Genomic DNA, 16,112 nt, shown 5'->3' on the forward strand with positions numbered 1-16,112 from the left:
CCATTCTCAACATGCATCAATAAATTTAATTTAATTTCATTTCATTTCAAAAATCACCTTTGGTGTATGGGACCCAGGTAGCAAAATGACGTCAAATGACGTCAGCGACGTCACAATGACGTAAAAATGCCGTCATTATGACGTCGCTGACGTCATTCGACGTCATTTTGCTACCTGGGGAGCCCCATTTAAATATTTATTTTATTCTGTTTTTAGTATTTGTTGTTATAGCGGCAACAGAAATACATCATCTGTGAAAATTTCAATTGTCTAGCTATCACGGTTCATGAGATACAGCCTGGTGACAGACAGACGGACAGACAGACAGACGGTCAGACGGACAGCGGAGTCTTAGTAATAGGGTCCCGTTTTAATAATATAGGCCTATTATAATATAGGTTTATTATAATATAGGCCTTGACTGTGATTGTTTAAACTTAGCTTTAGTTGTAAGTTTAGTTTTTTGCATGCCAGATGCTGGTGAAATATGTGATACTTATGTATAATATTGTCTGACCACCTTTTGTACCATATTTCATGCAAAATAAAGTTATTTTCTTTCTTTCTTTTTACCCTTTGGGTACGGAATCCTAAAAATTACCCTGCCGGGTGCAGCGTAAAAATTATCTTTTGGTTCTTTTAACTGCGATGTCTACAAAGAAGTCGCGAAAGAGTTAATCATACAATAAAATTTGTAGGTGTATGACCCATTTAGTACTCGTATCTTGAGTAGCATTTATTATGTTAGTTCTGTTTCACTTTTGTATAATGCCATCCACTTAACAACGCGAAATTATCTTAATTCGTTAGCAATTTAAGCAATGTGGTGCCAATAATACCAACTGATTAGGTTAGGTTCAGGCGTTAAAAAATGGTTTGGATGATATATCAATTGTTAAATTGCCAAAAATACCGTACCTAGCAAAAAAAAAAAACAGTTTTTTTTTATTGTCTTCGGTTACCGCGATAGTTACTCATGAAATAAAACTATGAAAACGGATTATATCGCGTATATTGAATTTATAATACATCCCGACGTTTCGAATTCTTTACAGCGTTCGTGGTCAACGGGTGACTGAGGAAAAATTACAATTGGGTATTTTTGCACTTTGTAATTTTTCCTCAGTCACCCGTTGACCACGAACGCTGTAAAGAGTTCGAAACGACGGGATGTATTATAAATTCAATATACGCGATATAATCCGTTTTCATAGTTTTATTTCATGAGTTTTTCTTTTTATCATAACTACATCAAATTACGGTGGTGTGGTATATACACTTGCCAATCCTGAAATCACGAAAAAACTTCGACATATTATATGTTGATATGTGTATGAAATAGCTAAACTGAGCGTTGTAGTATTAATGAAAACTCACATCAGTATCTATAATATTGTCTTCGGGTACTGCGATAATTTCGAACCCTTTACAGCGTTCGTGGTCAACGGGTGACCAAGGAAAAGCTGTACAAAAATACCCACATACAAAAATAATGAACCATCATAAACTAGGCTGGTTGTTCATGCAAAATCGGTTCATAAGGCTAGTTATACAATACATTTTCAAGTAACACCGGACACAAACGTCGGGATGTATTATAAAATCCGTTTTTCTACTCGTCGAGTATAATCTGTGTATTACAACTTAACATGCAACACTACAACCTTACTCTTTTCAACGTTGGATAGTGTATGGCACTTCCGACTCAAGCATAAGAATTTTATCAATACGGTTTAGTCAATTATACATTTTTTGAAAATAGAACTTCATACATTTCGATAAAATGTTTCTTGTTTAAGGAGACTCGATTCAATGCAAATTAGCCTACTTAAACACGCTGCTGCGTCGCATCTGTTTTGTGATTGGTTGGCCAACAAAAACATTTTATTTTATGTTGTATATAGTAGAAATAATTGCTTCATAAGTCAGAAACGCGCATATGACACCCTTCATATAGCAACATCCATACCCTACGAAAACCGCTTAGCGTTGCTTGTTAGTCTCCATAGGTTACGGTGGCCAAAATCATAGTTTTATTTCACAGTATCTGTTATTACACCAATATTAATATAATTCATCTTAAATACTTAGTTATTCACACTAATTTTTGTGTAATGTTATCTCTGTGTTTAATTTACATATGTATTAGTTTAGAGTAGATAGATAAAATTGCAATACCCTTACAGGGTGTCATGTTGTGATACATTATCGATTAAGAACATCTGTAATTTTACCAATGTGAAAGCAATAAATATATTATTATATTATATAATTTCATATGCAGTTCTTAACTCTCGTAGCTACGAGGTTGCACACGCCCGTTGTTGTAGTGTTGAATTTTTGTAATATATTTATTTATTTTAAACTTTATTGCACAAGAACAAGTACAAAAGGCGGACTTAATGCCTTAAGGCATTCTCTACCGGTCAACCACTAGTCAATATACACAACGCAACGCAGGTGACGTGTCAGCAGATACCACATTTCTAACATTGCAACCAAAAACGTACTGTAGGTATTACGTATTTGTGTGTTTCGGCCTTTAATAATACTATACCTCATAACAGGCAAGGGCCGTGTCTATTGCAGAAGATTTATGCATTGCTGTTTAGACAGCGGGTTTGGTGACTGTGGAGGCCGATGCGTGAGCGGCACGACCTCCCACATAATAATATACCTACAACACTATATATATATAGAGTTAGACCAAGAAAAGTATGCAGATTTTGACAGCACACATGTATATATGTGGTATTTTCTATAAAAAGGGACCTTATTGTCGATGGCGCTTACGCCACTATAAACGATGCTCCGATATAAATGCAATGCCGCGCGACGCTGTGCGGCGTAAGCGCCATCAACAATAAGGTCCCTTTCAAGGTACATTTGACCTTGTTGTTGTATAGTAATTTGAGATAAACGTTGCTAATTTAGTTGGTTTATGAAAAGTTCTAATTACATTGAAACGGAGTGGACAATGTAATGCACATTGGGCCTAACGAACCACCTCTGCATACATCTGAATAACCTCTGCGTTAAGCCCACAGTTGCTCAATCAACCGCCTATTATCCGTTTAGGAGGAGGATGCTGCATTATTGTAAGATCACTTCTAAGTAGGTTCACCTTACTCAGACGTAAACAAATATTGCTTGAGAACTGATAGTAAAAGAAGACTTTGACCACGCTAATCTAAAAAAGCTTAAAACATATGAACATAATTAATTTTTAACAAGCAGAAACGTCTGCGATTGATGCTATTAAGCTTAGAATAAATTTAAAAGTGGAAAAATTACTGCCTTGGGTGAGAAAAAAAAAATGAACATAATACCTACATACAAGATATATACAGTGGTACAACGTGAACGAAATTAATAACTAGCTTAAATCTAAAATAGGCCCTTGAGGCATTGTACCAAGGATGCTGGCGGCATTTTCTCGCTGTATCGCAATGCTGATACGTTGTGCGAGGAACCCGCCAGCTCTTCGGTCACCAGTTTACCTACATAGGTACGCAATAATCATGTTTTTGTAATTTTTTCCGTACCCAAAGGGTAAAAACGGGACCCTAATACTAAGACTCGACTGTCTGTCTGTCTGTCTGCATGTCCGTCTGTCTGTCAACAGGCTGAACCCTTCGTGCGCGAGTCCGACTCGCACTTGGCCGGTTTTTTTGGCGGATTTTGATAAAAATTGGTAGCTTTGGACAGCTCCTCATTGGAATACACGAAATCCAAATTTGAGACAAAAAATTGTACGTGAATTCACATTTGGGGCATTTTCTATTGAAAGGGACCTTATTGTCGATGGCGCTTACGCCGCACAGCGTCGCGCGGCATTGTATTTATATCGGAGCATCGTTTATAATGGCGTAAGCGCCATCGACAATAAGGTCCCTTTTTATAAAAAATACCACATTTGAGTTAGGAAAATTCCATAGGTAAGTTTTCATAACAGTGGAAGATTTTGTACGATATATCTACGGTGAAATTACTCTTATGTTATACAGAATAGGGAACTCTATACACGGTGGCTAAAAAATAAGTGCATTCCCGTTGCCAGGGAGGTTTTGGGATTAGGTATATATACAGAGCAACTTTTAGTATGGGACCAACCCCGAAATCGCGAAAAAAAAATTGGCTGTTTCATACATTTAGGCTAGTGGTCCATTTTCTATTGGAGGGTAATAAAATTTTTCGCGATTTCGTGGTTGGTCCCATAGTAACAGTTGCTCTGTATATATACCTAATCACAAAACCTCCCTGGCAACGGTAATGTACTTATTTTTTAGCCAGCCTGTATATCCATGCACCAAATTTTATCAAAATCTGAGAACAATGAAGAAAACGACAACAAAACAAAATTAGCCCAAATAACTACAAGCCAACCAAACAAAAATCACACCAAAATACGCCCACAACTTCTCCCCTTAACAGTTCGATTAAAAAGAAGTTAAAACAATTTCTTCGTCTATAAAGAACTCAATCCGTCTATTGAGTAAACAGGCTGCCTACGCACTGGGGCTTAAAAACGTCGTAAGTATATTTGTGTCGTTATGCACAAAAGGACCTAGTGCTATTATCGTGTAAGGATATTCTTTTCGCCATTGTCCTACGCGACAACATTACCATCCTCACCACTTAGATGGTTGGCAGTCCTCAACTTTGCGTTTCTCCAGAAACTTCCTGCCTCGCACAGCTAAACTGTGGAATGAACTGTCGCTTGCGGTATTTCCGGACCGATACGACCTTCAAACCTTCAAGAAAAGAGCGTACTCCCATCTTACAACCCATCTGGTGTTACGGGTGTCCATGGGCGGCGGTAATCGCTTACCATCAGGTGATCCGTCTGCTCGTTTGCCTACTATATCATAAAAAAAGGAGTTAGTTCATAAGTAAGTAATAATGCTACCTTGCTGTTTGTGTAGCTATAAATGAGGGCTACCGCGTTTAATCTCACCGCTAGGGGCGCTAGTGTAGATGGAGGTCTTTCAAAATGTCAAATGCATAGAAGTTTGGGGGGTTTCAAGCTTTTTTATAGGGAATTTTCACTCCTTATTCATAATTGTGGTAAATCTTTGTTCATCTTTGATTAATCATGGTAAATAGATATAGCTCAATAAATATTAGTGGTTTAAAAAAAAAGTGCCAACCAAAATATATGCAAAATTAAACAGGCTGAAAAAATGGCACATTTAGACGTTATAATACTATGGATGGTATAGAAAGGATGACAGAATTGTTGCAAAAGTGACCTCTTTCAGCTTTAAATAATAGTTCCTAATCTCTCCGGTGGCACTAGTTAGGCTCTGGGACATGAGTATAACATGAACCATATAAGGCAACAAATAACCCGACCAAATTACGTAGGTTGTTTTTGGTAGTATTTCGGTGTATGGTGGCGCCGCCTAATTACTGTTTTTTGATGGGCACTTTTCATACATAGAGATTTGGCTCCTTTATATAGTCTCCATGTATAATACCTTTGTGTATATTAGAACGTATTGATTTTATAAAAATAAGCATAAAAGAATTTTGAGACCTACATCTACAGTGGCGCCAACTGGTGAGCACAAAAACGCTAGCCCTCATTACGTGTTTATTGAATAAAACTTTAGTCTTTAATCAGCATTCACTTGTTTAATTGTTTCTCAACTTCCCGCACCACAGGGGTTTACAAAGAGTTATTGGTTGTAATAGAGACCGCCTAAGAAAAAGACGTGCCACCTAGTTTGACACACGATAGATATGGCGCTGTACAAGGGCCTGACACTCTTTGACAAAGAAAGATAGTTTTATTGCGATTTCCTATAAGAGGAAAGAGATAATAGTGCCAAGCTTTGTCTTTGTCACCGACTAGGCATTTTTTCATGGTCGGGTTAAATTTTGGCATCATAGCAAGAAGGCTATGGCGAAATACCGAAATTTATAAGAGTGAAAGAGAAAAGACATTGGACATGCAAACCGGATAAATTGCGCATTTTATATGAACATTCTTTCTCTTACCGCCGGTCATTCTTTCTTTTACTTGTTCTTTTTATTTTATTTTATTTTTCAAAGCTATCTCAACTCTACTTAACTTAAAACTAAAGTAGGTATCTTAATAGAGTCAGACCAAGATAAGTCTGCAACGATTTTGATAGCACACGCAGTGCAAGTGCAAGTGTTATTTTAAACGTCAAACTTTTATGAAATTATGACGTATAAATAACACTTGCACTGCGTGTGCTGTCAAAATCGTTGCAGACTTATCTTGGTCTCACTCTAACTGTGTTCAACGTACAGTGTATGAAAAGTATCCTACCACCCATGGAGACTATATAAAGGAGCCAAATCTCTATGTATGAAAAGTGTCCATCAAAAACAGTAATTAGGCGGCGCCACGGCGGTTATTTGTTGCCTTATATGGTTCATGTTATACTCATGTCCCAGAGCCTAACTAGCGCCACCGGAGAGATTAGGAACTATTATTTAAAGCTGAAAGCGGTCACTTTTGCAACAATTCTGCCATAAGAGATTGGCATCCTTTCTATACCATCCATACTACCACCACCACCTATAATTCTGTTTTTTTATTCCGTAGACTAAAATGACATTTCATGTGGTACTAAGAAATGTCATGTCTTACACATGAAACGTCATTTTAGTCTACGGAATAAAAAGCAGACTTTCAGTTTGACAGTTTGATTTACTAACAGCACTACAAAAAAGATAATCTTCCTCGCGTTGTCCCGGCATTTTGCCACGGGCCTGGGGTCCGCTTGGCAACTAATCCCAGGAACTACAAAAAGAGATATGTCTCAAAAAACTCCCTTTTCTCAATTCTAAGTGACTTAATACCTTTTAGTTTGGAGACAGTTAGTCTATACATAAACTATTGACAAGGCACGCACTAATTGTTTACAGGGAGACGATTTGTCTCGATTTGCAGGTGACAGCTGACTTAGGGGAACCTGGGGACACGGGGGACTGGTTTTTAATTTCCTAAAAAATATATTTTAAGATGTACAGTAAAAAGTAACGGATCAGGCGGCCTAGCCAAGGTGACGATCAATATCGCTTCGCTATCGCTTCGCTATCGAATCGCTTTGTGTCTCTCTATTACTCTTCCATATTAGTGTGACAGTGACAGTTGCGTTTCGTTCGCTACTAGCGATTGGCATGTTGTCTACGGGTCCAGGCTACACGTCGTAAGAATCTACCAGTGTTGGCCGAAACGTTAATTGCAATTAACCGTTAACCAGTAAAAATTGAACCGTAAACTGTAACCGTTTAGGGTTAGGGTTTGATCTTAAAGCTTAAACTCAAACGTTACCGCCGCTAAACGCGTTAACAAAAAGATATAAGCCCCTGTATTTAGAACAAATATGTTTTAGTTTTTTTTTGTACTTTTGAAATGTGTATGTTCTAATTAAATAAAATAAAAATAAATAATAATAAATATTAAGAGTCCCCGGCAAGCTCGGCCGAATTGCACCTTCCCATACAAACGTAGTTCCGCTCTCATTTTAAAACTACGTGTTGGATTGTAATGAAACTTTGCCCATACAATGACATGAGGTATATCTAGGTCTGTAATTAGTTTATATAGCTCCAGTTTATAAAACAAACGAAATAGAGCAAAAACAAGTTTTGTATGAAAAACATAAATTCGCTGTATTTTTTTTACTATGGTATCTGAAGCTACATAAATTAATTACAGACAAGGATATACCTTATCCTATTGTAAGTACAAAATTTCAGACTGATCTGATGATGGAGACAGGAGGTGGCCATAGGAACTCTGTGATAAACTAACGCAACCAATTGTGTTTTGGTTTTTTAGAATGTCTCGATGAGTATTAGTTGCCTGTTGAAAGAAAAGTACAGTCAGCGATAATAAATTTTTGACAAAAAACTTATTTCCTTTAATGTAGAAACCTCTAGCATCCCATATCTTTAAGAACCACGATATTATTTAATATCCTAAGTAGTATTATTAATGAAGCCTCAATAACACCTTTTATTATAAAACTACTGACTTATTCATGAAGATATATGGGGCATTTTCTATTGAAAGGGACCTTATTGTCGATGGCGCTTACGCCGCACAGCGTCGCGCGGCATTGTATTTATATCGGAGCATCGTTTATAATGGCGTAAGCGCCATCGATAATAAGGTCCCTTTTTATAGAAAATAGCACATTTCACCCACAAATAAAAACCTTGCCCGCTTTGCCCCCGTCTCCCCTATTCATTATAATACAGTCTACCCCGATTTGTATATAAAAAGGGTCCAAATGGTATCTCGGACAGAAGCAAGTTGGCTGTTGGGCAAAATGTTTTTTCAAATCAATAAGTTTGTGCTCCTAATAGTATTCAATATATTCCTAATGGTCACCGGAGATAACTATAGGGTAAGTAACTATAAATCCATAATATAGGTATGCAACAACTAAATGCGAAAGTGCGTCTGTCTATCTGTTACCTCTTCACGCTTAAATCGCTGAATCGATATAGTTGAGGTTATTTCCTTGGGATGGACATGGGAATGTTTAAATCCCGGAAATCATCCCTTAAGAGGGTGAAAATTATCTCACTTTCACCCCGAAAGTGAGATAATTAATGGATCGCCTAAAAATTGATGTAATTTTAATTAATAATTTGGGCATTTTAGGGTTCCGTACCCAATGGGTAATACCGGGACCCTATTACTAAGACTCCGCTGTCTGTCTGTCTGTCCGCCTGCCCGTCTGTCACCAGGCTGTATCTCATGAACCGTGATAGCTAGACAGTTTAAATTTTCACAGATGATGTATTTCTGTTGCCGCTATAACAACAAATCCTAAAAACAGAATAAAATAAATATTTAAGTGGGGCTCCCATACAACAAACGTGATTTTTTTGCCTTTTTTGCGTAATGGTACGGAACACTTCGTGCACGTGTCCAACTCGCACTTGGCCGGTTTTTATTTTAACTTGTACTTTAAAGCGCGACTTAAGTCGTGTTTCAGTAACGTCTAACAAAAAAAAAACACAATATTTGAACGGCTGCTTATTATAGCACCTGGTGTCGTAACAACCACCACCACTACCAGATGTAGGTACTATAAATACTTCTTTCTCTTAGCCTGTTATGGCTCCTCCACACGATGGGCTATCATACTGGCCCACTAAGATGGGCCAGCGTGTAGAGAGCATAGTGGTGTCGGATGGCTAAAGGGCCCCACTGACTATCAGTACGCCGGACGATATCGGCCTGTCAGTTGTTCGGAACCGTCAAATTTTTGTTCTAACTGACAGGCCGATATCGTCCGGCGGACTGTTAGTCAATGGGCCTCTTTATGGCGCGGCGGGATAGCGATAGGATGGCCATTGGCCACGGTGTCCGTTTTTCGTCCGCACGTCAAAGATAGTGGGCCGACGATGGTACGCATCTACAGTCTACACGTGGCCCATTCCATAGAGCGTGTTCTTAACCATCGCATGGCCATATCGCTGGTCCAGCGCTGGGCCATTGTGTAGAGAAGCCATTATGGTGTCCCACGGCTGACCGGCATACTTGTTACAGGATGAAACTATGGATCGGACTGCAAAAAACGGAAGAGCAAGAGTTGTATTCACTCCCATACGGGGCAAACGGATGTTTCCCGATAACAGGTAAATTATAAATTTGATTAATCCCTCCAGGCTGTGTCTTATGAACCGTGGTAGCAGTTGAAATTTTCACAGATGATGTATTTCTGTTGCCGCTATAACAACAAATACTAAAAACAGAATAAAATTAATATTTAAGTGGGGCTGCCATACAACGAACGTGATTTTTTTGCCGTTTGTTGCGTAATGGTACGGAACTCTTCTTGCGCGAGTCCGACTCGCACTTGGCCGGTTTTGTTACAGATCGCGGGTTGTTGTTGATTTTGTATACGGTTTCCAAATAATACTATTTTCATTTTCTTTATAAACTCTTTTGCCCTTCTTTAAAAATGTCATTTCTAGGTTTTGTGTGTCGATCATAGTATGATTTATTTTTATTACAATTATATATTCAGTAATTTATGTTGTATATCTTTATGTAGTTTTGGTTTTAGTAAAGCTTTATTTATTGGAAGTTTATTTCTACAGAGTCTATAACTCTCTAGAGAATTTACGCGAAACTCTGCGTAGGTGGCACCACTACCACAATCTGAGGGTCTATCGTGAAACAAGAAAATCGAAATTTCGTTATCTAACATCTGTCACTCTTCCATATTCGAGCGATAAAGAGGCAGTTAGTGAAATTTCGGATTCGCGTTTCCCGGTAGGTCCTCTGTAAACAAAGCGCCTTGATTATCAATGTCATATTTTATTATCTCTGAAAACTTGTCAAAAACTACTAAGTACTTTTTTACTAAAAAGTCTAGTGCTGCACTCTGGTGGCAGAACATTGTAGTAATATCCCCTATTGAACCACCGTTCAGTTCGGAACTGTTACGACTGATAATTGGGGCATTTCTATATTCTAATAGGAACAACTCAATATCAGTATCCTACCGACTGCGCCAGTTAGATTGAACAACCACTGTCTAGTTTGGTCTAAGATTGATTTATAAACAACCATAGACACGAAAACATAACAGTCAAAGACAATCCAAACATACCTTACAGAGTTAGACCAAGATAACTCTGCAGCGATTTTGATAGCATGGATTTTGCAAGTCATAATCAGTCTACGTCATAAGTTCGTAGAAGTTTGACATTTAAAATAACACTTGCATAGTTTATGGTATCAAAATCGTTGCATAGTTATCTTGGGTTAACTCTATCTAAAAATAATTTTAGCCCCGTCAAAATCTTCGATGCCATCTCTAGTAAAATTGAAAAAAGTAATAATTTCCAGAGACACATTGCTGAGGATGCTGGAGGCGGCCGACGCGCTTAAATACTATTACGACCAGCTGCCCTACTACGATCCGCAAGCCGACGACCAGGAAGCTAAAGGTACATCATGCTTCGCACTCGGCCGTGTCGTACCGCGGCATGTCGTGAAAGCCAGCTACTACGCGACGGTTCATTCGCTGCTGCAGTACGGTGTGGAATTATGGGGGCGCGCGGCGGACTGGCAGCGCGCATTCAGACTTCAAAAAAGAGCCGTGCGTTCAGTAGCGCAGGTGGCCCAAGATACCTCGGCGAGGCCTTGCTTTAAAGAATTAGGTATTCTAACTTTACCCACCCAAGCAGACTGCTTCCGGTACAAAGACGACTCGCACGGTCGAACAAGGTAACACACGTAATGGGCCCTACTATTTACAATAGGCTACCTGAGACAGTCACTTCAGCTCCTTCATTGATTAGTTTTAAGTCGAAACTAAAAAGTTGGCTTCTCGAGCACACGTTCTATAATTATGACGAATTTTTAAATGTTTAGTTAATTATTTTATTTTATTAACCCATTTACAGTTAATAAATAAATTGTATCCGTATTTGACCGGTTATATTAGAAATATAATAAATAATATGAGTATGAGTATGAGTATTTACCGGCACCATGTTTCATCTGGCGGGCTAGGGTGTACTATACTTACTTACTACGGTGACGCAACGACCCAAAGTGAGCCCGCCTCCGACACCAGATCACGCCATGCCTCTCGGTCTTGCGATAGCTCTCGCCACTCGCCATGGCCGAGGTTGAGCAGGTCTTGAGCAACTCAGTCGTTCCAACGGTACCTATAGGGCGTCCAACCGGGCGTCTCCCATTTGGTTGTCCCAAGTACGCTTTCTTCACGGCACGATCCTCTCCCATTCTCTCTAAGTGTCCGAGCCACTGAAGCCAAGCCGCTTTGGTCTCTCCAATAATGTTGGGTATAATATACTATGCGTTATTATTTGGGCAGTCTAACTGCTTTATCCGTGGAGATAACAGTGTGTTCTTAAAAATTATATTCTGAGTGCTTATAATTCTTAATTTCGGGTAAAATAAGGCACTAATTGACTACAATCACGTTATTATTTAGCTTAGCGCTGTTTGAGACTATTTAGCGTATTTTTACGCGCGTAACGCGTATACGGTCGTTTCGGCAAACGATCGTATACGCGCGCTACATTTCGCGCTTAAAAAATCCGGACGCTCGTATATAGGGTTGCCATATGGAAGAATTCAATGTCCTGATAAAAATCCTGACATCACCCTAGAAATCCTGACATTTCTTGTAACAGGGATTTGGCGTAGCTAGAACGACGCCCCGGCGGCGCGCTGCGCTCTTTTTATGAGGTTATTCCTAAAAATCCTGACACTTGCCAAGCCCGGCCGCAATCCGGACGTATGGCAAAACCCTACTCGTATACGAGCTTACACCGGCGTGTGCGCTCGAACCGGTGCGTGGCAGTGTGTGTCAGCTCGCACGACACGAGCTTGTACGAGCTTATTACAGCGCATTCGGGAAATGAATTAGAGATTCACTAGATATGAAATAGTGAAGATATGTGACGTTCCACGGCAAAAGGTACCTTATGACGGCTGGCTATATGCAAGTTTATGTAATTATTCAAATTTCTAAGGAATAAACAAACATTTTATTTGTCATACAGTGACCAAGAAAGTAATATTCACGCCCAAGCTCGGACGGAGTTCTGACGACGCGTTTGAGAAGCGAGGCTACGAGAACGAGTTCACTCCGCGGCTCGGCCGGCAGGCTGACGCCGTCACCGCTTCCGACGAAGAGTGAGTATTTTATGGCACGTATAAGGGTAGACTAAGAACACAGACATACCTACGCCTGAATCCAGTAATAAGGATAGCATGGTTCTGACGACGCGTTCGAGAAGCGAGGCTACGAGAACGAGTTCACGCCGCGGCTCGGCCGGCAGGCTGACGCCGTCACCGCTTCCGTCGAAGTGTGAGTATCTTATGGCACGTATAAGGGAGGTATACTATGAACACAGACATACGTACCTACGCCTGAATCCAGTATTAAGGATAGCATGGTTCTGACGACGCGTTCGACCCAGGCAGCAGTGACGTCATAATGACGTCGCTGACGTTATAATGACGTATAAATGCTGTTAGGGGAGAAGCGAGGCTACGAGAATGAGGAGGTAAGAATTAGCCCCGGTACAGACAGACGGCAGAGCTATACTGCTGTGTTCTTGCTGCGTTTTAGTACCTAACCTTTTGAAACCAGGGCTAGTAGGGCCGGCTGTCCCCGCGCAAGCATTGGCTTCAGAAAACTGGTCTCTTGGTGTAATGGGTGCTATAATATATAATAAAATACCTGAGCCAATCAAAACAGTTGTTCGTGAGCTCAAAATTTATTGCACTAACATGGCCTATTACTCGGTAAATGAGTTCCTGAAGAACTCATGTGACCAAGTCCCCATGGTAGATTAGATTTGATAATTTAGGTACAACTAATAATAGGTACCTTAAGCCCGCTCCAGACTACGCGGCGCGAAGCCGCGAACGCGAGTGTGGAGTCGATTTCGCTGATTAGCGAACTAGACTCCACACTTCGCGTTCGCGGCTTCACGCCATGATTCGCGCATGAGTGTGGAAGGACCCTTTAGGTACTTACCTATATATTCTCCTAAATACTTGTTCGAGTAGAATATTGTTCAGTTACAGACAAGACGCATCGATAGACGGCAGGTCCAAGTATTTCTCCCCACGCCTGGGCCGCACTGTGGAGCTGACGCCACGACTCGGCAGATCGTACAACTACGGTAAATATAAGATTTATTCGAGTTTATATTCATACGTATACCTATAAAAGCCCGGAGAAAAAGTAAAACTATAGTTATTTGTTATACAAGGGTGCAAAATTGTATTTTACCCGCGAGTGTTTTAACACACGAGAAGTAAAATACATTTGCACCCGTGTGTAACACAAAACTTTTCCCCTCACTATAGCGAGGAAAGTGCAACATCCACAGGCGTTAGATCATCTTCATCACTGGAATCACTCATTTTTTTACGATAATACGATATTATAACAGAAAACTCTGGAAGTTGTGTATTTTTACGTGTCGGAGTCGGTGAGATTTTTTTTATTAACAATGTTGACATTTCTGACGATGCGTTTTGAAATTGCATCGACTCAACTTGTGCGTTCAGAATTATATTCAACATCATTTAAAAAAACAAATATTTCTTATGGAATTTAAGGTAAGGTAATAACTTAAAATTATTAAATAAAGCTAAATTTGGTATTTTTATTAAATTCTCAAACCATTTATTTAATGATAATTAATATCGAACGAACCATTATTATGAGCGTTTTACGTTTTGTTATCTGTCAAAAGCTACTTAAACACGCTCCATCCAAGGTCGAATTACTTTCCCCACTAGTGGATAAAATGCGCTTTTCCCCGCTTGTTTTAAAGGATAAAAGACGGCTTTCTGAGCTAGTGAGGGGAAAAATAACTTAACAAATACAATAACCCCCACTCTGACTATCCCCCGGACCAAATGTGCCAAAAATACTGGCGGCATTACTTCGCTGAATCGCCAGGGATATCTTTTGGACAAGGAAAAAACCAGAGCGAGGGTCGTCGCCCCTTTTCCTTAAGCGTCGCCCTATATAAAGGCTTTGTCCTCGGCACACCAAGGCCCCGCCGTCTCGACGGCAACCGGGACAAAATCATACACCTGTTCAAGGTTCGCGTACTTGCTGTGATTGAACCTAGCAGCACTTTCAGCCCCTGCACCTGTGTGGTCGCATCTTTATAGGTTATAGGTTTTCGCGGGCTTGGTTTCCGCAACTCGACGTCATATAATGCGCCTATTTTGCGTGATGGGTTGACGGCACTACTCTTGCCAACCCAACTCTTCCAGGAAGCCTAGCAGACCCTTGATGTTGCCGACGACTTCTGGGAGAGACCCCGGCGAACCGAGGTATTGTGCCCGGTATTCTGTCACCCCTTCGCACTATGGAAAGCACCACGTGATCAGCGATCAGCTGTTAGAAAATGACACGTCGGACGCCCCGGCCCGGGCACGGCCCCGTCTAGAGCGAGTCATCCTTTATTTGTGCTTAATTTGTATATTTTTTTCCAGAATTATACCCCAGCAAGGTCCGTATAGCCAGAAGCATCAATGGGACAAAATCATAGACACACTGAGCGAATGAATACCTATTACTAAATAATATTGTGAATACTTCCATACCGTTAGCGTTGTATTGTAATATAGTGTTTTGGACGAAGTACTTAATGTAACATGTACTTATTGTAAGGATGCCAGTCATTAAATAAAGGAATGATTAAATACTACTTTTTTAATCTTCATTCTTAAAACTATAAGCATTTTTTTTTTAATCCTATCTGGCTTTTACTCCCTGCAATTTTGCACGGGGTGAATTTGCCAATGTCGGTTTTTGACATTCACATGTGAGGAGAATGTTCGGTAGTCTGGGAGGACCTATACGCATTTTAAGTACCCTTTACCACGAGTTTGACACTGACAGATTCGCTAATGCGTAACTAATTAAGAATGCATCTCCCTCGTACTGATATTGGTGGAAGCGAGATGAGCGTTTGAGTTGACGCAGTTTCTACCGTTTAAGGACGCGTCAAACTCATGGTGAGGGTAATAATAACTCGCATTTAAGTCCGCAGCAAGCTCGGTTCTCCATACAAACGTAGTTACGCTCTCATTTATTGCTCTGAAACTTTGTACTTACAAGTTTTTAGATTTGATTGACTTTGTTTTGTCTTGGCTTGTTTTGTTTTGTTCTCTTTGTGACGCCAATATTTAACATTTGCATCTATCGCACTAGTATAGTACTTATGTGACGACAATATCAAACATTTGCATCTTTCGCAGGTGTATGGTCTGTGACGCCAATATTAAACATTTGCATCTATCGCAGGTGTATGGTCTGTGACGCCAATATTAAACATTTGCATCTATCGCAGGTGTATGGTCTGTGACGCCAATATCAAATATTTGCATCTATCGCAGGTGTATGGTCTGTGACGCCAATATCAAACATTTGCATCCAGCGCAGGTGTATGGTCTGTGACGCCAATATCAAACATTTGCATCTAGCGCAGGTGTTATGGACTGTGATGGCAAAATCTTACACTATTTTTCGCCTAGCCCCCATCCGCAAACCATAAAGGAACTTCTTCCAAAAGTCGTATGTGACTGTCTTCTTCTT

At 40.0% G+C, this 16,112-nt stretch overlaps 1 protein-coding gene across 1 annotated transcript; it reads left to right on the forward strand.

The window, feature by feature from the left end:
* The first annotated feature begins 8,279 nt into the window (after window positions 1–8,279).
* LOC134753106 (PBAN-type neuropeptides-like) lies at window positions 8,280–15,222 on the forward strand. Its single transcript, XM_063688873.1, has 6 exons — window positions 8,280–8,393; window positions 9,548–9,636; window positions 10,856–10,956; window positions 12,544–12,676; window positions 13,571–13,674; window positions 15,008–15,222. The coding sequence occupies exons 1-6, from the start codon at window positions 8,316–8,318 to the stop codon at window positions 15,061–15,063; spliced, it is 561 nt and encodes a 186-aa protein (XP_063544943.1). The 5' UTR covers window positions 8,280–8,315; the 3' UTR covers window positions 15,064–15,222.
* The last annotated feature ends 890 nt before the right edge of the window (window positions 15,223–16,112 follow it).

Source organism: Cydia strobilella, chromosome 26, assembly GCF_947568885.1.
Source record: "Cydia strobilella chromosome 26, ilCydStro3.1, whole genome shotgun sequence".
Classification (NCBI taxonomy): Eukaryota; Metazoa; Arthropoda; class Insecta; order Lepidoptera; family Tortricidae; genus Cydia; species Cydia strobilella.

Excerpts from the sequence above, each read along its gene's own strand:
- LOC134753106 (XM_063688873.1), top strand. The coding sequence starts at position 8,316 with ATGTTTTTTCAAATCAATAAGTTTGTGCTCCTAATAGTATTCAATATA. Across the intron at positions 12,677-13,570 it reads GTCACCGCTTCCGACGAAGA|TTACAGACAAGACGCATCGA; the intron begins GTGAGTATTTTA and ends AATATTGTTCAG. Across the intron at positions 13,675-15,007 it reads CGGCAGATCGTACAACTACG|AATTATACCCCAGCAAGGTC; the intron begins GTAAATATAAGA and ends ATTTTTTTCCAG.